At 33.3% G+C, this 21,542-nt stretch overlaps 1 protein-coding gene across 8 annotated transcripts in view; it reads right to left on the bottom strand.

Moving 5' to 3' along the window:
* STAG1 (STAG1 cohesin complex component) overlaps positions 1 to 21,542 on the bottom strand; it is a 395,351-nt gene that overhangs the window by 83,345 nt on the left and 290,464 nt on the right. For all 8 annotated transcript variants that reach the window (XM_077865024.1, XM_077865025.1, XM_077865026.1 and 5 more), the window contains 3 exons: positions 20,613 to 20,720; positions 17,422 to 17,536; positions 9,838 to 9,955 (listed from right to left, as the gene is read on the bottom strand). In XM_077865024.1, coding sequence (XP_077721150.1) covers positions 9,838 to 9,955; positions 17,422 to 17,536; positions 20,613 to 20,720 — 341 coding nt within the window. The remainder of the gene's footprint in view (positions 1 to 9,837; positions 9,956 to 17,421; positions 17,537 to 20,612; positions 20,721 to 21,542) is intronic.

The raw sequence follows: 21,542 nt of genomic DNA, 5'->3' as shown, positions 1-21,542 counted from the left end.
TTTTTTTCCTTTCCAGTTTAAATGAGACATAATTGACATATAACACTTTATAAATTTAAGTTGTACAGTATAACGATTTGACATATATATTGTGATATGATTATCACAAAGTTAACCAATATCCATCATTTCGTATAGATACAAAAAGACTTCTGGATTTCTTGTATTGATTTCAAAGATTTCCTTTTCTGAGAGATTATAGAAATAGATTTTCTAATTTTTTTCTCTTTCTCTAGCTTTTATATCTTTACTCTGGAATTTATTTCTGCTGATAGCACGAAGTTATGGGCCTATTTATTCCTACACCTAAACAGCCAATTAAGCCTCCACCACTGTTAAGTAAACAGGCTTTCCCTGCTGAATTTAAATGTCACATATAAACACTTTAGAAGTGTTTTAGGTTCTCATATATAATTAGACTATTTCTGGATTCTTTATTTAGTTTCACTAATCTATATATCTATTCCTATTATAATGCCACACTTTTGATGATAGCTGCTTTAATCTTGTTCAACTAAATGTTCAAATTAGTTGAATTAAGTTATATATTAGTCTTTTTTCTAAATATTTTCTAATTTCTATATTGCTAGTAGCAAACAATTACGCATTCTTTTATGTGTAAGGTACTGTTATGATTTATATGTATTAACTTGTTTTATCCTCAAAGCAATTCTAAGAGATAAGGGCTAATATTTTCACATTTTATAGGCAGGGAAAATGAGCTACAGAGAGGCTGAATAACTTCTGAAGTACTTAGCTAGTGGTAGAGTCAAGACATGAACCCAGGTAGTCTGATTCAGAGTCTGTGCTCTTAAGCACTATGCTATACTACCTTTTAAACAGAAGGAAAAAAATTCTATATAAACTTTGAAATCATTTTGCTGAGTTCCTCCTCTCACATCACCTCCCAGAACTCTCAAACCCATTGGATTTGAACTGATATTTTATTCATTCATTCATTCATTCATTCACTCAGAAAGAGAATGCAATAGGGAAGTGGGAGAGGCAGAGGAGAGGAAAAGAGAGAATCTTAAGTAGGTTCCATGCCCAGTGCAGAGCCTGATGTGGGGCTGATCTCAAAACCCTGAGATCATGATCAAAGAAAAATCAAGAGTCAGATCCTTAACCCACTGAGCCACCCAGGCACCCCTTGAACTGGTATTTTTAAAAAGTCAGACATTACATGGGAAGAACCGACATTTTAATAACATTTTCAGCCAGCAACATAACATAGCTCTTTATTTTTGAGATTTATCCAATGTCATTAAAAAAAAAAACATTATGGTTTTCTTCACACTATCTTGTACTTTTCTTATTTAATTCATTCCTATATATTTTTAGAGATAGGTTTTTGGCACTAATTTAAATAGCTTAATTCTATCTCTCTCTCTCTCCCCCTTTCTTTGTATACTTATTTAACATTACAGGCCAATAGATATGGGAATTATAGAACAGATTTAGGTATAAATTAAAGAGATTAAGCTTTAGAAGTTTATGTTATTTAAAAAAATGGGCAACAACAATGAAAAGGCAAAGGCATAATAATACTGTCCTTTTTATTCTAAAATCACCTTGTATAAGAATATTTTTGTTCATCCTAATTCAATCATTTTTGGTTTTAACATTTTAACTGTTTTAAGAGAAACAAATGAACTTCAGCCTTTCTTAGGGAGCCACATGAAACAGTTTCAGCTTTTCCACATTATACTCCCTGGTTAAAAGCCTAATAATAGGAAAAAAGCTTCCTACTCAATGAAACAACTAGGTTTCTATTTTTATAATTCTAGAATTTCATAATTTTTCACATTTGGCTGCAGATAAGGCTCCTTCTAAACCTTCAGAAACCACTGCACATCATCTCCATTTTCTCACTATTGATTTTACTCACATCATCTTGAACTGTGGCTTCTCTCCTTGCCTACCACTGAAAAGAAATGCTTTAAAGTCACCAACAACCTGAGTCATCACTAAAACTAATAATCTTTGCATAGCCCTTCTTCTCCTCTGCAATATGTGATATTATTAGCCATCGATCTCTTGAATATTCTCTTTACTGAGCTTCTAAAGGGTATAATTCTCCCTTATCTTTTTTATTTTTTAAAAAGGATTTATTTATTTATTTACGAGAGACAAAGACTGAGAGAGAGAGAGGCAGAGACATAGGCAGAGGGAGAAGCAAGCTCCTCACAGGGAGCCCAATGTGGGACTGAATCCAGAACCGAGGATCACGACCTGACCCGAAGGCAGGTGCCAACCACTCAGCCACCCAGGCATCCCATCTCTTATCTTTTTATATAGCTTGCTAAGGCTCTTACTCTTTTTCTCTTCCTGCTTTTGTCCCCTATCCATAATCTTTAAAACTTGGCCTAGGTTCTTTTCATAATCCATCTTCCTCTTCCATATTTTTATTGTCATTTCCCATAGAGACCATTGCCACAGTTATCTAACTGGCCTTCTGCCTATTCCAAGCATGTGTATGAATAGCATTTTTCTTAAAATACAAACGGGATCATATCACTCCCTTGTTTAAAATCCTTCCATGTGTTCAAATATAACAATTATAAAGATATTAGCAGACTTGAAAAAAGCATAGAAGACTCTAGAGAATCCCTTAGGGAGAGATAAAAGAATTAAAATCTAACATTCAAAATCAAAAAGGCTATTAATGAGTTGCAATAAAAAATGGAGGCTCTAACTGCTAAGATAAATGAGGCAGAAGAGAGAATTAGTGATCTAGAAGACAAAGTAATGGAGAATAAAGAAGCTGAGGAAAAGAAGAGATTATAAGCTATGGGATCATCATGGGAGAATTTGGGAGATAAATGATACCATAAAGTAAACAATATTAGGATAACTGGGATCCCAGAAGAAGGGGGGTGGGCTGAAGGTATATTGGAGAAAATTATAGCAGAGAATTTCTCTAATTTGGGAAAGGAAACAGGCATCCAAGTCCAGGAGGCACAGAGAACTTTTCTCAAAATCCATAAAATAGGTAAACACCTAGACATATAACAGTGAAACTTGCAAATTTCACAAAGAGAAAACTCTGAAAGAAGCTCAGGATAAGAGGTCTGTAACCTACAAGGGTAGAAATATTAGAATGGCGGAAGATCTATCCACAGAGACCTGGCAGACCAGAAAGGACTGGCATGATATATTCAGGGTGCTAAATGAGAAAAATATGTAGCCAAGAATACCTTATCCAGTTAAGATCTCATTCAAAATAGAAGGAGAGATAAAAAGCTTCCAGGACAAACAGAATTTAAAAGAATTTGTGATCACCAAACCAGCCCTACAAGAAATATTAAAAGGGATGCTTTAAGTGAAGAGAGCCCAAAAGTAATATAGACCAGAAAAGAACAGAGACAATCTCCAGAAACAGTGACTTTACAGGTAATGCAATGGCACTAAATTCATATCTTTCAAGTTACTCTGAATGTAAATGGGCTAAATGCCCAATCAAAAGACATGGGGTATCAGATTGGATAAAGAAGCAAGACCCATTGATACTCTACCTGCCAAAGAATTCAGTCTAGACCCAAAGAGACCTCCAGATTGAAAGTGAGGGGGTGAAAAACCATTTATCATGCTAATGGAGATCAAAAGAAAGCTGGAGTTGCAATCCTTACATCAGACAAATTCGGTATTAAACCAATGACTGTAGTAAGAGATGAGGAAGGACACTATCATAATTAAAAGGGTCTATACAACAAGAAGATCTAACAACTATAAATATTTATGCCAATAACATGGGAGCAGCAGCCAGTCATATAAACCAATTAATAACAAAATTAAACATATTGTTAATAATAAAATAATAGGGGACTTTAACATGCCACTTACAGCAATTGAACAGATCATAAGCAGAAAATCAACATGGAAACATGGGCTTTGAATGACACACTGGACCAGATAGACATCACAGATATATTCAGAGCATTCCATCCTAGAGCAACAGAAAACACACTCTTCTTGAGTGCATGTGGAACACTCTCCAGAATAGATCATATACTGCACCACAAATCAGGTCCCAACTGGTACCCAAAGACTTGGATCATTCCCTGCATATTTTCAGACCATGATACTTTTTTAAAAAAAGATTTTATTTATTTATTCATAAGAGACACAAAAATATAGGCAGAAGGAGAAGCAGGCTCCCTGTGATGAGCCTGATGTGGGACTTGATCCCAATACCGGGATCATGCCTCAAGCCAAAGGCAGATGCTCAACCACTGAGCCACCCAAGTGTGCCCAAACCACAAAACTTTGAAACAGGAATTCAATCACAAGGGGAAATTTGGAAAGAACTCAAATACGTAGAGGTTAAAGAGCATTCTACTAAAGAATGAATGCACCAATGAGAAAATTAAATAATTTTAAAAATTCATATAAACAAATGAAAACGACAACAGAATTGTTCAAAACCTTTAGGATGCAGCAAAAGCGGTCCTAAGAAGAAAGCATATAGTAATACAAGCCTTTCTCAAGATCTCAAGATCTTAAATATACAACCTAACTTTACACCTAAAGTTGCTGGAGAAAGAACAGCAAATGAAGCCTAAACCCAGCAGGAGAAGAAAATTAATAAAGATTAGAGTAGAAATCAATGACATATAGAAACCAGAAGAACAGAATGGATCAACAAAACTAAGAGTTGGTTCTCTGAAAGAATTAGGATTGATATGCCACTGGCCAGACCTGTCAAAAAGAAAACAGGACTGAAATAAATAAAATCATTAATGAAAGAGGAGAGATCAAACCAACACAGAATACAAACAATTATAAGAATATATTATGAGCAACTATATGCCAACAAATTAGGCAATCTGGAAGAAATGGATAAATTCCTAGAAACACATAAACTACCAAAACTAAAACAGGAAGGAACAGAAAACCTGAACAGAACCATAATCATCAAGGAAATTGACGCAGCAATCAAAAATCCCCCAACAAACAAGAATCCAGGGCCAGATGGCTTCCAGGGGAATACTACCAAACATCTGAAGAAGAATTAATACCTATTTTTCTAAAGCTGTTTCAAAAAATAGAAATGGAAAAAAACCTTCCAAACTTGTTATAGGAGGTCAGCATTAGTTTGCTCCCCAAACCAGATAAAGATCCTACCAAAAAGAAAGAATTACAGACCAATATCCCTGATGAACGTGGATGCAAAAATTCTCACAAAGATACCAGCCAACAGGATCCAACAGTACGTTTAAAGAACATAGGCAGCAACCTCTTTGACTTTGGAAGCAGCAAGTTCTTGCTAGACAAGTCTCCAAAGGCAAGGGAAACATAAGCAAAAATGAACTATTGGGACTTCATTAAGATAAAAAACTTTTGCATGGCAAAGCAAACAGTTGACAAAACCAAAAGGCAATCTACAGAATGGGAGAAGAGATTTGTAAATGACACATCAGACAAAGGGCTAGTATCCAAAATCTATAAAGAACTTATCAAACTCAACACCAAAAGAACAAATAATCCAATCAAGAATGGGCAGAAGACATAAACAGACATTTCTCCAAGGCAGACATATAAATGCACAACAGACACATGAAAAAACGCTCAATATCAAACGGCATCAGGGAAATACAAATCAAAACCACAATGAGATACCACCTCATACCAGCCAGGAGCCAGGATGGCTGTAAGTTAACAAGTAAGGAAACAAAATATGTTGACAAGGATGTGGAGAAAGGGGAATCCTCTTATACTTTTGGTTGGAATGCAATATGGTACAGCCATTGTGGAAAACAGTATGGAAGTTCCTCAAAAAGTTGAAAATAGAGCTGCCTTACAATCCAGCAATTGCACTACTGGGTATTTACTCCAAATATACAAATGTAGTGATCTGAAGGGGCACCTGTACCCCAATGTTTATAGCAGCAATGACCACAATAGTCAAACTATGGAAGAAGCCCAGATATCCACTGACAGATGAATGGATAAAGAAGATGTGACATATATAATGGACTACTACTCAGCCATAAAAAAAAAAACAAAAAACAAAAAACAACAACAACAAAAAACCTCGCCATTTGCAATAATGTGGATGGAACTAGAGAATATTATGTTAAGTGAAATAAGTCAATCAGAGAAAGACATTTATCATATGATGTCGCTCCCATGTGGAATTTAAGAAACAAAACAGATAATCATAGGGGAAAAGAGGAAAAAAATAAAACAAGAGGAAATCAGAGAGGGAGACAAACCGTAAAAGACTCTTAATCATAGGAACAAACTGAAGTTTTCTGGAGGGAAAGGGTGGGGGTACAGGGTGACTGGGTGATGGATATTAAGTAGGGCGCATGATGTAATGAGCACTGGGTATTACAGAAGACTGACCTCTATCAATATAATACATTGTATGTTAATTAGTTGCATCTAAATAAAATTTCTTAAAAAAGGAAAATCAAAACAAAACAAAACATTAGACTGGACCTGGCATTAGCATAAGAACAATCTTTAAATTAAATACCTTTAGTTTTTTGGAAAAAAAAAGTCCTTCCATGTCTTCCTATAACTTAGAACGAACTAAATAAATCTACTTACAAATTAAAATGTTCTACATTATCTGGGTTCTGCCTCTATTTCATCTGTGCCACTGGTTCACTGTATTCCAGCTATTGCAGCTCCTGGAACATAACAGTATCATTCATGCTTCATATCCTTTGCAGTCGCTATCTACCTAGATAGCTCTTTAGACACTTTCTACGCCTAGCTTCCTCATTCTTCAGATTCTTGGTGCTCATATGTGGCTTCCTCAGAGAATCTTCCTTTAAGGATTCAATCTAAAGACAGACTCTCTCCTTTCTTATCATTATCATCCATCCCACTTATTAATTCTTGAAATTATTCTGTTTACTTGGTTTTGATCTGCCTCCCAATGAGAAACAGTGAGCTGACCTTATTTAAGACTGAACCCTTAGTGTTTAGTGTGAACAGTCAGCATACAGAAGGTGATCAATACATATTTTTAAATCATAAATAAATTAACGATTCCTTGCTTTGAAGAATTCCACTTATCTGTATTTACTTTATATAGTACTGGATCACAGAAATGACCACAGAAAATTACCTACATTAAATTTTAGGGATTTTCTTTTTCATAGATGCAGAAGCAGAGACTCACATAAATTAAATGGCTTACTTATGGTTTTGTTGCCTGGTTACCTATTACCAAGGCCCTAATATTATACTAAAAATTTACTCAGTAATTTGATTTTGCTATAGCATACACACAATCACCACTACCACCACCACCAGCAAAACCCTGTCCCTTTAAAACACTGAGGCAGTTTTTACGTTGCTACTGGTTAATAAGTCTTTGACAAGGTGTTTCCCCCAGTTTTAGACCTGTTTCCAACTGCTAACTGAACTTTATCCACTGGAATATCTATCATTTTCCACCTACATAAAATATAACTTAATTTCTAATCAAGTCTCAAAAATAAGTCAGTTACTGGCAGCATTTTGTTATGATAAAATTCAGCAAAATAACAGCACAGAAAATTGCTTTAGATGCCTTTCCATGCCAGAGCTAACACGTGGCACAACATGCATATGAACAAATGTGTGAAAAAAGCTGAGTCACAATACAAATACAGTTCTGTACTTGTTATTCTTAATTTTCTCAGTCTTACTTCCCCAGGTTCAATCATATCCTAAAACTATGGTTCACTTAAGAACTTTTTCCCATTTTATTTTATTTTTTTTTCTTTTTCCATTTTAAAACTCACTTTTCTAGCTAAGATCAAACCAACCAAACCAAATTAAACCAAACCAAATTAACTTCTTCACTGAAGTTAAACCCAATGCCAACTAAATTTGAATCATAACAAAATACCTAATAGTACATAGTTATATCAATAAGGTAAAACCCATGCAAAACACCTTGACAAGACAGACTTAGTAATTACTATTTACTAAGTAATACTAAATAAGTAATACTAAATAGTATTACTATTTACTGTCTGGTACATCTTATTTAAATGAGTAAAAAGTTAACAATACCAAAGCATAGCACTTTGGCTCTTCTACCCTTAATTTATATCCCTTGCCTCCATTCTTCTCCTTGGACATATCCTTTATACAGCATGGGATGACAAAAAAAAAAAAAAAAGGCATGGAATCATGACAACAAGCTCTAACTTGCTCTGATAATATGCTGATTCTATGGTGACAGTCAATGGTAAAAAAAATGAATGGAATGTACTACTAAACACTATGCCAGACACTTTGCTCAAGTGTTGAGTGGGCTGTTGTGATCAGAAGGAGAACTGATTTTATTAGAGAAAATATTAAGATTCATTAGAAATAGAATGCATAAAGTCAGTGAACCTAGCAGTGAATATGTGTAAGTAAAATAAGGAGAAAATGTAGAATGTGTGTTCATATTTCTGTGATCACAAAAGTAAAAGAGATTTGGAGTAATGTTGCGAGTTTGACCTAGTGAGCAGGAGGCCCCATCAATTTAGTAATAGAGCCATTTTCTTATCAAGGATATCCAGAGGGAAAAAACACATGCAAGTAAAGTAAAGTGGGGTCAAATATACTCTAATAATCTCAACCTTAAAAGAAAGTCTGGGAAATTTTAGGGAAGAATTTGTGTTACAGATTAAGAATGAGGTTATCAGGCAAATATTTTGAGTTTAAAGGAGGCAATTTGGGCCACTTTACTGGAGTATATTTGTGTATGACGCATACCTGTTGTTTCTGTCACTGAATTTGTCAAAGCCGGAGTAGATAATACCAATTAGCATCACTGCTTGGAAAGAACATTGGGGGATGATCCCTCTCCTATAGTGACCTGTTTGGTCCACTGCACTTGATGACTCATTTTTGTTCTTATATCCCAGAGGGTTGAATCACACAGAAAAATAGGTGAAACAGAAGAAGGAATCAACAGTATTTTACTTAATCTTTACAAAATCTAAGTAAGATATATAAGGAAAATAACCTTTATATTATAAAGAAAAGGAAGCTAAAGATCAGAAAAATGAGAATAGTATTCACAAAGAATAGAGAGTTAAAAGTCTGAACGTATTTCTTCTATTCTTAAGTCCAGGTTTAGTTCACAAGTGTTGCTTACATCAAAGTATCATCTATATTACAGGTTTGTTGTATGGATTAAGTGAAATACAAGTTCTTCAAAGTACTACTATGTGTTAGTTTGAAAAACAAACCATTTAGGAAAAAGCATTTCTAGTTTTAAGAAACTAATTTTCAAAAAAAAAAAGAAACTAATTTTCACATAAACTTTTAGAATTAGAATATAACTATTTTATTAAATATACATATCCATTTTGCTGCTCATGTTATTATGTAACATGTAATAAGATACATACTTCAGAAATTATCATATAACAATTATTTCTACCAATTTCTTGAAGCTCAGTAAATAAATTTTTTAATTTTCTGGTTTTAATAATTAAGAAAATATAACAAAAGGGGATGGTTATGGTCTATTAAGTCCTTGAGTGTCAAAGGCTTTCCCAAGTTCACACATAAATATAACAACATTCTGGGTGCATATTATTTTTTATGTTAAGTACATCAGTATTTTGTGTCTCAAATCAGCATAAAGAAAACTTTTTTTGTCATTACATAACACATAGATTTTTAAGAATTTGTGCAGCTGGTAGCATTCCTCATCTAAAAAGATGTAATAGACTCTAAAGATATCCTTACTTATTTCAGGAAACAAACTATTCTTTGCAAAAAGACACACAGCATGTTTACATGTATTTAATGTTAAGGAGTGACCTATACAGAATGGTGTGTTTATGGGAACCCCAATCAATATGTAAAAAGCAACTTGTCAAAATACTATACCTTCCTCTCCTTGAACAGGTTCTTCTAAAAGCAACTCTGTCATACATTCCCAATCTTTCAATAGTTCTTGAGAGCTCTCCCACAAACTGTCCACCAAGTAGGCTGCATGTTCGTGTAACTAAAAATAACAAATCAATTGTGATTAAAGAATATTTACTGAAGAAATTACTAATATGTCAATTTAATAAACCATTTTCCTTATAAATGAAATGGCTTGGTCACAACATTTACAAGAGCCACTTAGAAAAGAATAAATATATTTGTATGCCATTGTAAATAATGGGGATGTAATACATAAACTTGATAAATTTTTTTTTTTTTTTGCAGTAGCAATGTTAAGGATCTCCTAGTCCAATGACATCATTTATAGATGTGGAAAATGAGAATATAACTAGTTAACAAAATTCCCGAAATTACAAATTAGATCAAGGTCACTTTTCATTATTCTTGGTTTGTTTCTATAATTAGCTTTTTTAATTTTTTTAAAGGAAATCAATTCCTTTCTCCCAGAATTCCTTTGAAAATTTGGTACCAGTATTACTTACTTTACATCTCTGTCACCTTGGTCAAGGTCAAGATGTTAAGTTACTCTATTTCTTCTTTTTTGTATTCTCATTTCCATTTAACTCACTGTGTTCCCTATCTTACCCCATATCAACTTTTTGCTGCTCATTACTCTTGCCAATTTCTTTGGCTCATGTTCCTTATCAAACACTTCACACCAAACTCTCTAACACTTGTTAGTTATTACATCATGAAGAATATTATACAAAAAACTTTTCAGAGAAAGTAAATAGAGATGTTGGTACTGTTTTAGTTTCTGAATCAACTAAGTTCTCCACCTTTATATAAAAGTTCTTCTACCTTCGAGGCTTATGACATCTAGATAAACCAGTTTCTAGATTAGTGTTTTTCAAACTATACGTTTCAATCTATTCATTGGTTGTTAAAATAACAATGCATTGAGACCAACGTTTAAAAAAAAGTATATAGCACATAGAAAGTTAAGTACTATTTCATACAACTCTTATTTCAGTTACATGTGCTTATACTTGTAAGAGAAAACACTTTTTGCATCATGAATAGTGGCCCCAAATAAAAGTCTCCTTTCTAGATCTACTGGTTGTTTATCTACTGGCATATTTGATAAGTGAGTTGGTTTTCTTCTTCATTCCTGATTCTATCATTAATTCTTCTATGTGCATTTTGATGATATTTAAAGTTCTGCTTCATCTGCACTCCTAATTCTATGCTTCATTGCATTTTAAATCTTACATTCTAGCTCCTCAAATGTCTCAGGAAAACCACACATACAAGCATATGCACACATAGAGTTTTCCAGTGATTTTCTCCAGAGTAGAAAAGGTTATTAGCATCTCTGCTTAGAAAGAACACAAGCAAAGATTTATAGCAAGATACATTCAAACTTTCCAGATTTACATATCCTACGAAACTACTGTTCTCAGGTCATCAGTAACATCATTCCAACAATGATAGCTACAAGTGATGTACGACCTGGTTTCAAAAATGCAAATTAACAGCAGAAAACAGAAAAACAAATAGTTTCAAAGTTGTAGCTATTAAAACCTATGTTGGAATGGAGTTATTATTTAATGGGTATAGAGTTTCAGTTCAGGAAGGTTTTTTTTTTTTTTTAATTTATTTTATTTATTTATGATAGGCACACAGTGAGAGAGAGAGGCAGAGACATAGGCAGAGGGAGAAGCAGGCTCCATGCACCGGGAGCCCGACGTGGGATTCGATCCCGGGTCTCCAGGATCACGCCCTGGGCCAAAGGCAGGCGCTAAACCGCTGCGCCACCCAGGGATCCCAGGAAGGTTTTTAAAGTTCTTGAGTTGGATGGCATTGAAATTTGCATAGTTATGTGATTGTATTTAAGCCAATGAACTGTATACCTCAAAATAGTTAAAATAACTGATTTTGTCATGTCTATTTCACCACAATTAAATTAGCCCCTATGTCAAATGTTAAATAAACTAGCTTTTATGCCTATGTGTACATGTTAAGTATACCTATAAAACAGGTAGAAAAAGGTTCACAATTATATTTTTGGTGGATTAGACTTATACATATAAAATATCTCTTCTCTGTTTCTCTTAATATTTTTGGTTCTCAATTCTGGTTTATCTTACATGATACTGTCTCCTCAGCTTTCTATAAACATCTGTGATCCCTAACACATTTATTTATTTCTCTTCATTTAATTTTACATTCCACTCCTACATTTTAAGAATAATTTTTAGGCATTTGCAGTAAGCTTCACAGCCATATTATGTAGGTTTAGTTTTAAGTTTTTTCAGATTTATTTGTTTGCCAATGTTACTCATATTCCTTGTTTTCCTTTTATGGTATTTTTTTATTTTGCTAGGAAACATCAAGTAATATTTTCTATAAAGGGTACATGGTGGTAAACATTTTAACTGAATGTCTTTTGTTTAGTTCCTCCTCTCTAAGCTCTCTTTACAGAACTCCTACTAGATAATAAAACTTATTAATCTGTACTTCCTTTTAGTTTCCTTCTCACACTTCTTTTGTACTATCTTTTGGAAAAATCCCTTGGTTTTTAATCTACAACCAATCTTTGGTTGTGTTCAGGCCATTTAATGATCTGCTTCACTCCTAAATTTTGGAAATCATGTTTCTAATTTCTATGAATGCCCTTCCTCTTTCATAATGGCTTCTTACATCTGGGGGAATAAAAAATTTTCACTGATGTTGGATTTTGTGCTTCAAGTTTTAGTAATTCTTGGTTGTTAGTTCATATAATGTTAATATTCTAGATTCAAGAATACTGGTAATGCTAATCCTGATTGCAAGGCCCTGGGTTCCTGGGCTATGCAGGGAAGTGGAAAGAGGGAAATCTATAATCAGGCAGGCTTTTCCTTTTAACATGTAGGTATTCATGTCTTTTGTGTTTTTTTTTTTTTTTTCAAATGTTTATTTATTTATGATAGTCACAGAGAGAGAAAGAGAGAGAGGCAGAGACACAGGCAGAGGGAGAAGCAGGCTCCATGCACCGGAAGCCCGATGTGGGATTCGATCCCGGGTCTCCAGGATCGCGCCCTGGGCCAAAGGCAGGCGCCAAACCCCTGCGCCACCCAGGGATCCCGGTATTCATGTCTTTTGAATGCCTAAGTTCCCTGTACCTCCTGGTGGCCATAAATTATCTGGGGCATTCATCAACTCCTCTGCTCCTCAGACCAATGTCTACATCCTAAATATGTTTCCAAAGGGAAGAATAAACTCAGCTAAAGACAGCCACTTACTTACCTGTAGCTTAATCCTTTTAGCAGCCTGTGCTGCTCAGATATTTGGTTTACTTCAGATTTCTACCAGAAAAATATGAAAAATGTTCCTGCTATTTTTTTTTTTTTTTTTGCCTTGTATGGATGGTGCTATGGGTTAATTCTAATGGAATTAGAGTTAATCATTTACTTTACAACTTTCACAAATTATCCACAGTTCTCTTTCATTTTGACTTATTCCAGCCTAGGGTTTTTAGGTGAATGAGTTATTGGCACAATTCAAGGCTTTAAGTAGTATAATTTCATGATCATTGGCATTTTTAAAGATGACTTCTGTATGCCTTGAACCAAGGCATATTAAAAATCAGGCATGTTGTCATTTTTCCAGAAATTTTTTGTATGTGATAGCCAATGTTTTCAATGGAGATGCTAATTTCTTTGACAATTTCTTCATCTTTTTGATTAGTTAAGGTGGTAGCTTAGTAGACTCCATTATGTTAATACCAGTAACCAGTTTTTTCAAACTCAATGCTTATACCAGAAGGACGTGATTATGTGTTGGCCCATTTTCTGATTATGAGTTTCAAATTCACCAGTATGAGCAACAACAATCAATATTAACAAGGTCAGTCAAGACATGAGCTTGACATAATGTTTATAATACAGTCTTTCTGTCTTGGGGCATATATGATGACCACATAACTTGCTAGTCTCAAATCTCTACAAGAATATCATGTGAATCCATGTTTCAGAAAAAAAAAAAATTCTAACATGGCTAAAAAGAGTAAAAGGTAATAAGCATCTTTCAGAAACTTTATACCAATGACCTTCTATTGGTAGTGAAAGATAAAGCTATTGGAAGGAAGGCCCTGAAACATTCTCAATGGCTACAGAAAATCCTGGAATACCTGGAACACTAATAATGAAACAAAAATAAATTTTCTAAGAATAGTTTTTGGTATCATGATTTCATAAAAACAGCATGAAAATCAAGTATCTGCAAGCATTCTTCAGGAATTAGATCGAAAAAAAAAGGCAACCCAATAGATAGTCACTGTAAAATAGATAAAGTTACATTTAAAATTATTTACAAATTTCATATAAAGTTATATGTAACATTATATTTATATCTAGGTGGATTTTACTCTGCTGTATCTGAATGTAATTTATTTTATAGGGTCTCTCCTAAACTTGTATGTAAGGTAAATTAAGCTCATTTTCCTAGAGATTTTAATTACAATTTTCTGGGTACATTCTGATTCATCTTTAACTGGTTTCAAAGTTACTCGTAATATTTTACCTGTTTTTTCTACCTATTGACCTCTTCGTCAAGTAGTTAAATACACTAACAGACTTGACTGCATAATAGAACCTTACTTGATTTTTATGAAAAATTATTTATAATGCAAATAATCACCCTAAGATACTAAGCTTAAAATTCTAAATACTTCTATACTAGGTTTTATTCTCTGCTAAGACAGAGCCAGTTATTGGTGAATTTTGAAGAACATATGAAAGTAAAGGCGAAAAAAGTTATCATTCATATACTATCATTAATGAGCATTATGGGGAGATTTCCTGGATATGTTAATAATGTCTGTTAATCTTCCATCTTAAATGACTATTTTTTTTTAAAATTTATTTATGATAGTCACAGAGAGAGAGAGGCAGAGACATAGGCAGAGGGAGAAGCAGGCTCCATGCACCGGGAGCCCGATGTGGGATTCGATCCCGGGTCTCCAGGATCGCGCCCTGGGCCAAAGGCAGGTGCTAAACCACTGCGCCACCCAGGGATCCCTTAAATGACTATTATAATTAACTCTATCACTTCATATGCCTAGAAGGAAGGTGATCATACTTCTTTATCATCAGCAATGTTTTGGGTTATGCTTATTGCTTTGGAATAATTATTAATAATATCTTTGTCACTCTGAAAAGCATCAGTTTATACAGTAAGTTCTATGGTCACATTAGATATAGGGAAATCTAGGCTCACCACATTCAAATACTATTTATCTTACCAATTGTCACACATTGAAACCACACAAGGCATTTTATCACTGAAATCAATGACTGCTATAAAGATTGTGATGGCTTTAAAATGTTATTTTGGCATAAAAAGGAAAGAAAATTAACTAGTTTAGATATATATCTTAATCTCCATTATTTTACCTATAATTCATATATAAAAGAGAGAAACTATATATCTTAATCTCCATTATTTTACCTGTAATTCATATATAAAAGAGAGAAACTACTCTATTGACTATAAACCTCTTTTGCTACAGTATTTCAGAATTCTATCACTAAAATGTTGTTCTTAACGTCCAGTAAAACAAAGAAAGAAAGATGGATAATCACTTCAGTTAATCCTAGTTAACTGACTGGTAATTTATCTATAAAGCTATACTTATTCTACATTATGACTTCTAAAGTTTCTTGCAATTCAACTTTTTTTTTATGAGTCTATTTACTAAACTATTACTAACATGTGCTATAATAAAGAGGAATTCAGAGTAGGACACAAACAGAATCCCACCATAAGAATATGGCTTTAACAAGTATTCAGCTCTAGGTGTACACTAGTTTTACAGGATAAGAAAAGAGATTTTAACCAAAAATGCTTATTGTGAAATGCTGGTGACTATAAAGAGCAATATTACTATGAATTAACTAAAACCTTTTAAACATGACTTGTAATTGCTTCTGCAGCTGACAAGAATGCTATAGAGGGGAACTGGGAAATATATTTTAATATTCTTGTAACACTTTAGTAGATAGCAGCAAACACAAGAATATAGTAATATCACCTGCAAACAGAGTGGCAATACACATTACAAATTACTGCTTTAATTAAAAGATGAAACTGTGTAAAACTAAGTCCTTATGCCTTTTAATATACCAAAAAGAAAAGTCCTCGGGCTTTCAGAGACCCAAAAAGTTTTCTTTCAATGAACAATTTCAATTAGTTTAGATCGCCATATTCCTTAAACTTTTCAACAATCTAAATATTATTTGAATGTCTCATCTCTATCAATTTTTGAAAGTATTGTTGCTATTAAAGTAAAATTTTCATACAGGATTTGACTTTGCATAATACTTTTAATCCTGGTTCCTTTAAAATCTAAGGGGCTAAAGATAGAAGTTGAAATGGTCTATCACAGTATATTTACTGAGTATTTAGTGTTTTATCTTAAACCTCACAAGCATTTTGAATTTTATTCCATAATAATCCATACTTACTTTTTAAGAAAATAATGTTTTAAACCCTTACAACATAAAGTATGGTCGGTCCCTGGGCCAGGGCAGACATAAATACATAAATACACATCTAAGAGCATTTAAAATGCAGCCTCTCTGACCACATCCCAGAAGTACTGAATTAAAATTTGCATGTTATTTAACAAGATCCTCATGTAATCGATACATATTTAAAAATACTATTCCTAAACACATCCTCTACTCAAATGCAACTCCCCAGACAGTTTTGTTCCTGACTTTATTCGTTTTGTTCTTTTCAATTTGCTTAAAAAATAAAGGTGACTCTTTTGCCCTGCTTCGTCCACACTTCACTTATTTTACTGACACAGCTCCTAATTCTCTGATCTCAATTTTCATATAAGCTGCCTGTTTGTCTATTTCTCATACCTCTAGCACTTTCAAATTTGAGCAGTCAGAATTTTGAAGTTTCTTACCTTCTTGGACATTCTAGCACAAACTAAAAATATTTTTCTGGGTAAAATTAAGGGTCCGAGATCTCTAGATTTTTTCTGGGCAAACCAAAGTTCACTTGTACAAGCAGATTCTGATAGATACTATATTATGAATGTTAACTGAAAAATTATTTAAGTGATAACTAACACCAAGATGTCATATGGAAATATTACTAATGGAGATTGTACATCTATTAATTAAACATTTAAATTCATATTTTATTTCTCCTTAAGAAATGTAATTTTCAAACAAGTCAGAACTAATGGTTTTAACTGCTTGACAAATTTTACAAGCTCTTTATGTAATTTAAAAGTTATCAACAAAAATTCAAGAAAAATAAAAAGCAACAATTATGTAGTATTATGATATTCTAAGTTTAAAAATTGCTAGCCTATATTCAGTGTTGAGCTACACCTGCATATATACTCCCATAAAAGGCAGAATACAGATTCTATAATCAGATAGACATGCAGTCAGTTTTGTGAGAAACAGGCTTATTTTCATAGGATTTAAAAATAATCAATTACAATGAATTAAATGACACTTTTATTTAAAATGTAATCTAACACAAAAAAATAAAATAAGGACTTATGTTAAAATTTACCTCACTTTCAAGAAAGAAAAGAACCAGCATCCTAATAAGGTTCCCATTTGGACTATTCCTTCCTCTCCTCTTTGCTAATGCTTCTTCTGCTTGTGGGTCATGTCTGCTAAACAGCCTACAAATTAAGTAAAACAAGAGCATTATGAATTGGCATGGATATCAATTTTAGTCTTTTCCTTCATTGTACAAATTATTTTAGTGTTTAAAAAAACAGTATCAGATATCAGCTTACTGATTTATTTCAAACCATGTGACTGATGCTTTTATAGGTTAAAAAATTATTGGATCTAAAAAATTTTGCATAATTCAATCATATACACAGTGTAAAAGGAGGCTTTTTGACTAATCAATGTTTAAGTATTTACAAAGAATATAAACTATTTTCATCCTATGTGATAAACATTAGAATATATATAATTTTAAAGAGTTCTATTTTCTCTTAAATATTCAGAATGAATTAAAGAATTTAACTATATGTTCTATCAACAATTATAAAAATTCATTCTTTTAATGATTACTTCTAACATTTTCAGCTTATTACCTAAAATCAGTACTCACTAATCAGTACAGAATAAAATGACATAAACACTATATTATTAAAAATATCACTTAATGATAAAACTTCTAAATTATGATGAAGACATGATTCAGAAATTTTAACTTGCTAAGATTTATTCTAAAATATTTTAAGGAATGCTCTAGGTGCTTTATTTCCAGGTATTGCTCTGGGAAAATGGGATGTAACAGTGGACAAAGACAAAATCCCTATTCTCACTGAGCTCTCACTCTAACAGAAATAAATAGTAGATAAATATATACTATCTTGAGTGTTATAAGGAAAAACAAGTAGGAATAGGAATATAGTGTGTGTTGGTTTAGATATGGAAATTACAGTAAGCCTTTCAGATGAGAGGCTAAATAAATGAATAAAGAATAATTTCATATGACATAAAAATAAGCTGATCTCAAGCAGAAAATGAATACAGAAAAGTGGAGTATTTTGGGGGTAGGGGAAATTATATGGCAAGAGGAGAAGATGAGAACATTACTTTGAAGCTACATCAGTATAGCTACTGGACTGGTTTAAGAGAAAATTCTGTTTACTTAGATAGCTTTCAGAGGAAGGAACAAATGGAAAAAAATAAGTGTCCTTTACAACTGAAATGTACAAAACTGGATAATCATACTTACTATATATAAATGTAAGGTACTTAGGAATCAGCCTAAGTTTTCTAAAACTAAACTGTAGATTTTTGATGACTATTAAAATACTCATTTCAGATATATTTTACTATTTTACAGACGTGTGATTGAGCTTGTGTACAGCATATAAATTATACTACAAAGCAGACAACATCTGTATGTGCACCCTTGCATGTTTTTCTTTTAAACTTAATCACAGAACTCCTGAAGCTATTCCAAAACTTACTTGTTAAGATTTTAAAACATGACAATATTAAATGATAGGGGAATGCTCAAAGACATAATTAGGCTTCAAAAGTTCTCAAACTGTGAATCTCCTGGGCAAGGGCATTAAAACAAGCTTATGGAGTGAACCTTCCATTTGAATAGAAATTTATTTCATTTTCACAAAGAAATAAAGGCGTATATTTGTGGATTTTTATGTAAAACATTCCAATTTTAAACTTGCTGAGCAAGTATCTCAAACTTAGAAAAATACAATGTAGATAAAATAAGATATATCCAAGGGTCTTTCTGACCTGACCCCAGTGCTGCCAGTTTATGGCCCCCATTCTATACAAAATCACTCTATGTAATCTTTTTCATTGAAACTATAAAAGTAATAAATTCTAAAAACACAAAGCTTTTTGAAAAGTTAAGTAAAAAACAGAGACTAACTAGAATATAACAGTCCTGGAAAAGGAAAAGACTACAATACACCCTTGATATTTGTGACAGTCAAGAACTCCAGATAAATATGGAAACAACACTATTCTATTAGCCACAGATGTCAGAATCAGTGGAAAAGTCAATATATTACTTTAAGAGTCATGCCTGAAAAGTTTGACTTTCTCCCTTACTTTCATTACTAGCATGCACTCACTAGTAATAAAGGTAGCCAGCTTCCTTTATTTTTTAAAATATTTTATTTATTTATTCATGAGAGACAGAGGCAGAGACATAGGCAGAGAGAGAGATGCAAGCTCCCTATGGGGAGCCTGATGTGGGACTCGATCCCAGGACCCCAGGATCACGCCCTGAGCCAAAGGCAGACACTCAACTACTGAGCCACCCAGGTGCCCCAGTCAACTTTCTTTTTAAAGAGATTTTTCACATAGAATCAACATTTCCTACATTGAAAGGTACCACACCAAGTAGAGAACAGTTTGTTGCTGCAGCATGGAGATGCAGATGCTGAATGGAGGGCCAGGCCATTATTAAAGTTAATCACCCATGTACAACCATTATGCTCAATGCATGATTTATGTCTGTGCTGAATAATAATCACAAATTACTACATGTAGTAGACTTCTAGATTCACCTGCCTACAATTAAAGTCACTAAGTTAAATCTATCAACAAAAAAAAAGTAAATCCCCCCAGATGTTTAAACTTTAAGAATGAATTAATTTAATAATAAATTATAGATCATACAAAAGATCAACATCAAAACGTATTTAATAGAATATTTAATTATATTCATAAACTCTCATTAACTCTATGCTTTGTCAAAAAAAAGAGATGAGGTTTTGCTTTTTAATTAAACTGCAACAGTATATATAGCTTTCAGAATCACTATAGATTACTGCCTAAAACAATCCTCACTCCCCATAAAAAAACCATGAAAAGTTGGGAGGCATTTTGAAGGCGATTTTAGATTACTAATATTGAGAAGTTAATATGAGAACTAAGAATTTTAAAAAGGAAAAAAATGGTGAAATGAAATACATTATCTGTGGAAACATCTATAAACTTCATGTACTTCCCCAATCTCCACTCACATCCTAGTTGAGAACCATCCTTTTAGATTTCAGGAAAAAGGAGTATGTCATAAAGGACATCGTTCTCAGGGATTTAATTTATGATGTGCACATAGACTAAAAGGATATTACAGCCCCCCAAATTTGAAGTGGCCACTTCTAACACTATTCTTACTATTACTCTCTTCTTCTAACTCTAAAACAACAACAAAACCAAAGTAGAACCTGGTTTCAAAGATAATTAACTCACTTTTTGTGAAGGAATTCTCCAGCTGCCACAGCAACAGGGCGATGTGCTGAGTACACCAAGTGGTAAACATTTTCACAGTCTTCATTGGAAAGAGCTTCTTCACTTCCACTGAAAAATTCACAAAGCAACATCTGAGCCAAAATAAATGTTTACTTTCAGTTCTATCTTTATTTACATTTTATAAAGTTCATTATAAAAGCTCAAGGCATATTGATTTTATTTTCATCTCTATTCAATCTTACTTTAGAAGTAACTTTCTCCAATTATAAAAGATTAATTATTATTTTTTTAATTTTTATTTATTTATGATAGTCACACACACACACAGAGAGAGAGAGAGAGAGAGAGAGAGAGAGGCAGAGACATAGTCAGAGGGAGAAGCAGGCCCCATGCACCGGGAGCCCGATGTGGGATTCGATCCCGGGTTTCCAGGATCGCACCCTGGGCCAAAGGCAGGCGCCAAACTGCTGCGCCACCCAGGGATCCCTAAAAGATTAATTATTATATAAAATTCAGGAAACCGATAAAATGTCCACATTTCTTCCCACACAAAGGACATCCATGGTACCCTGGGATCATATATATAGCCCAAATTAGCTCTATTTCTTTTAAGTGTACAAAACATTTTTGTTGATAGGCACTGGGAATATATCTGCTTCACAGTTAAATTATTATTATAGTAGATAAACTGCTCCTTATAGAATTGTCTTAATGATTTCTTAGCTCTATGCCCAAAATGGGGCTTAAACTCAAAACACTCAAGATAAATAGTCACATATTCTACCAACTGGGGCAGTCATGAGCCCTGGACAAATCTGTTTTAAATTTAAAAAATTTTTTTTTGTTTTATTTTACCACTATACTTAGAATACCATTTAGTCTCTTTCTATATAAAGTGGATTCAGAGGTCACAATAATTCCTTTATACTA

Source organism: Canis aureus, chromosome 22, assembly GCF_053574225.1.
Source record: "Canis aureus isolate CA01 chromosome 22, VMU_Caureus_v.1.0, whole genome shotgun sequence".
NCBI lineage: Eukaryota > Metazoa > Chordata > Mammalia > Carnivora > Canidae > Canis > Canis aureus.
This window is presented reverse-complemented; position numbering and strand designations above follow the sequence as displayed.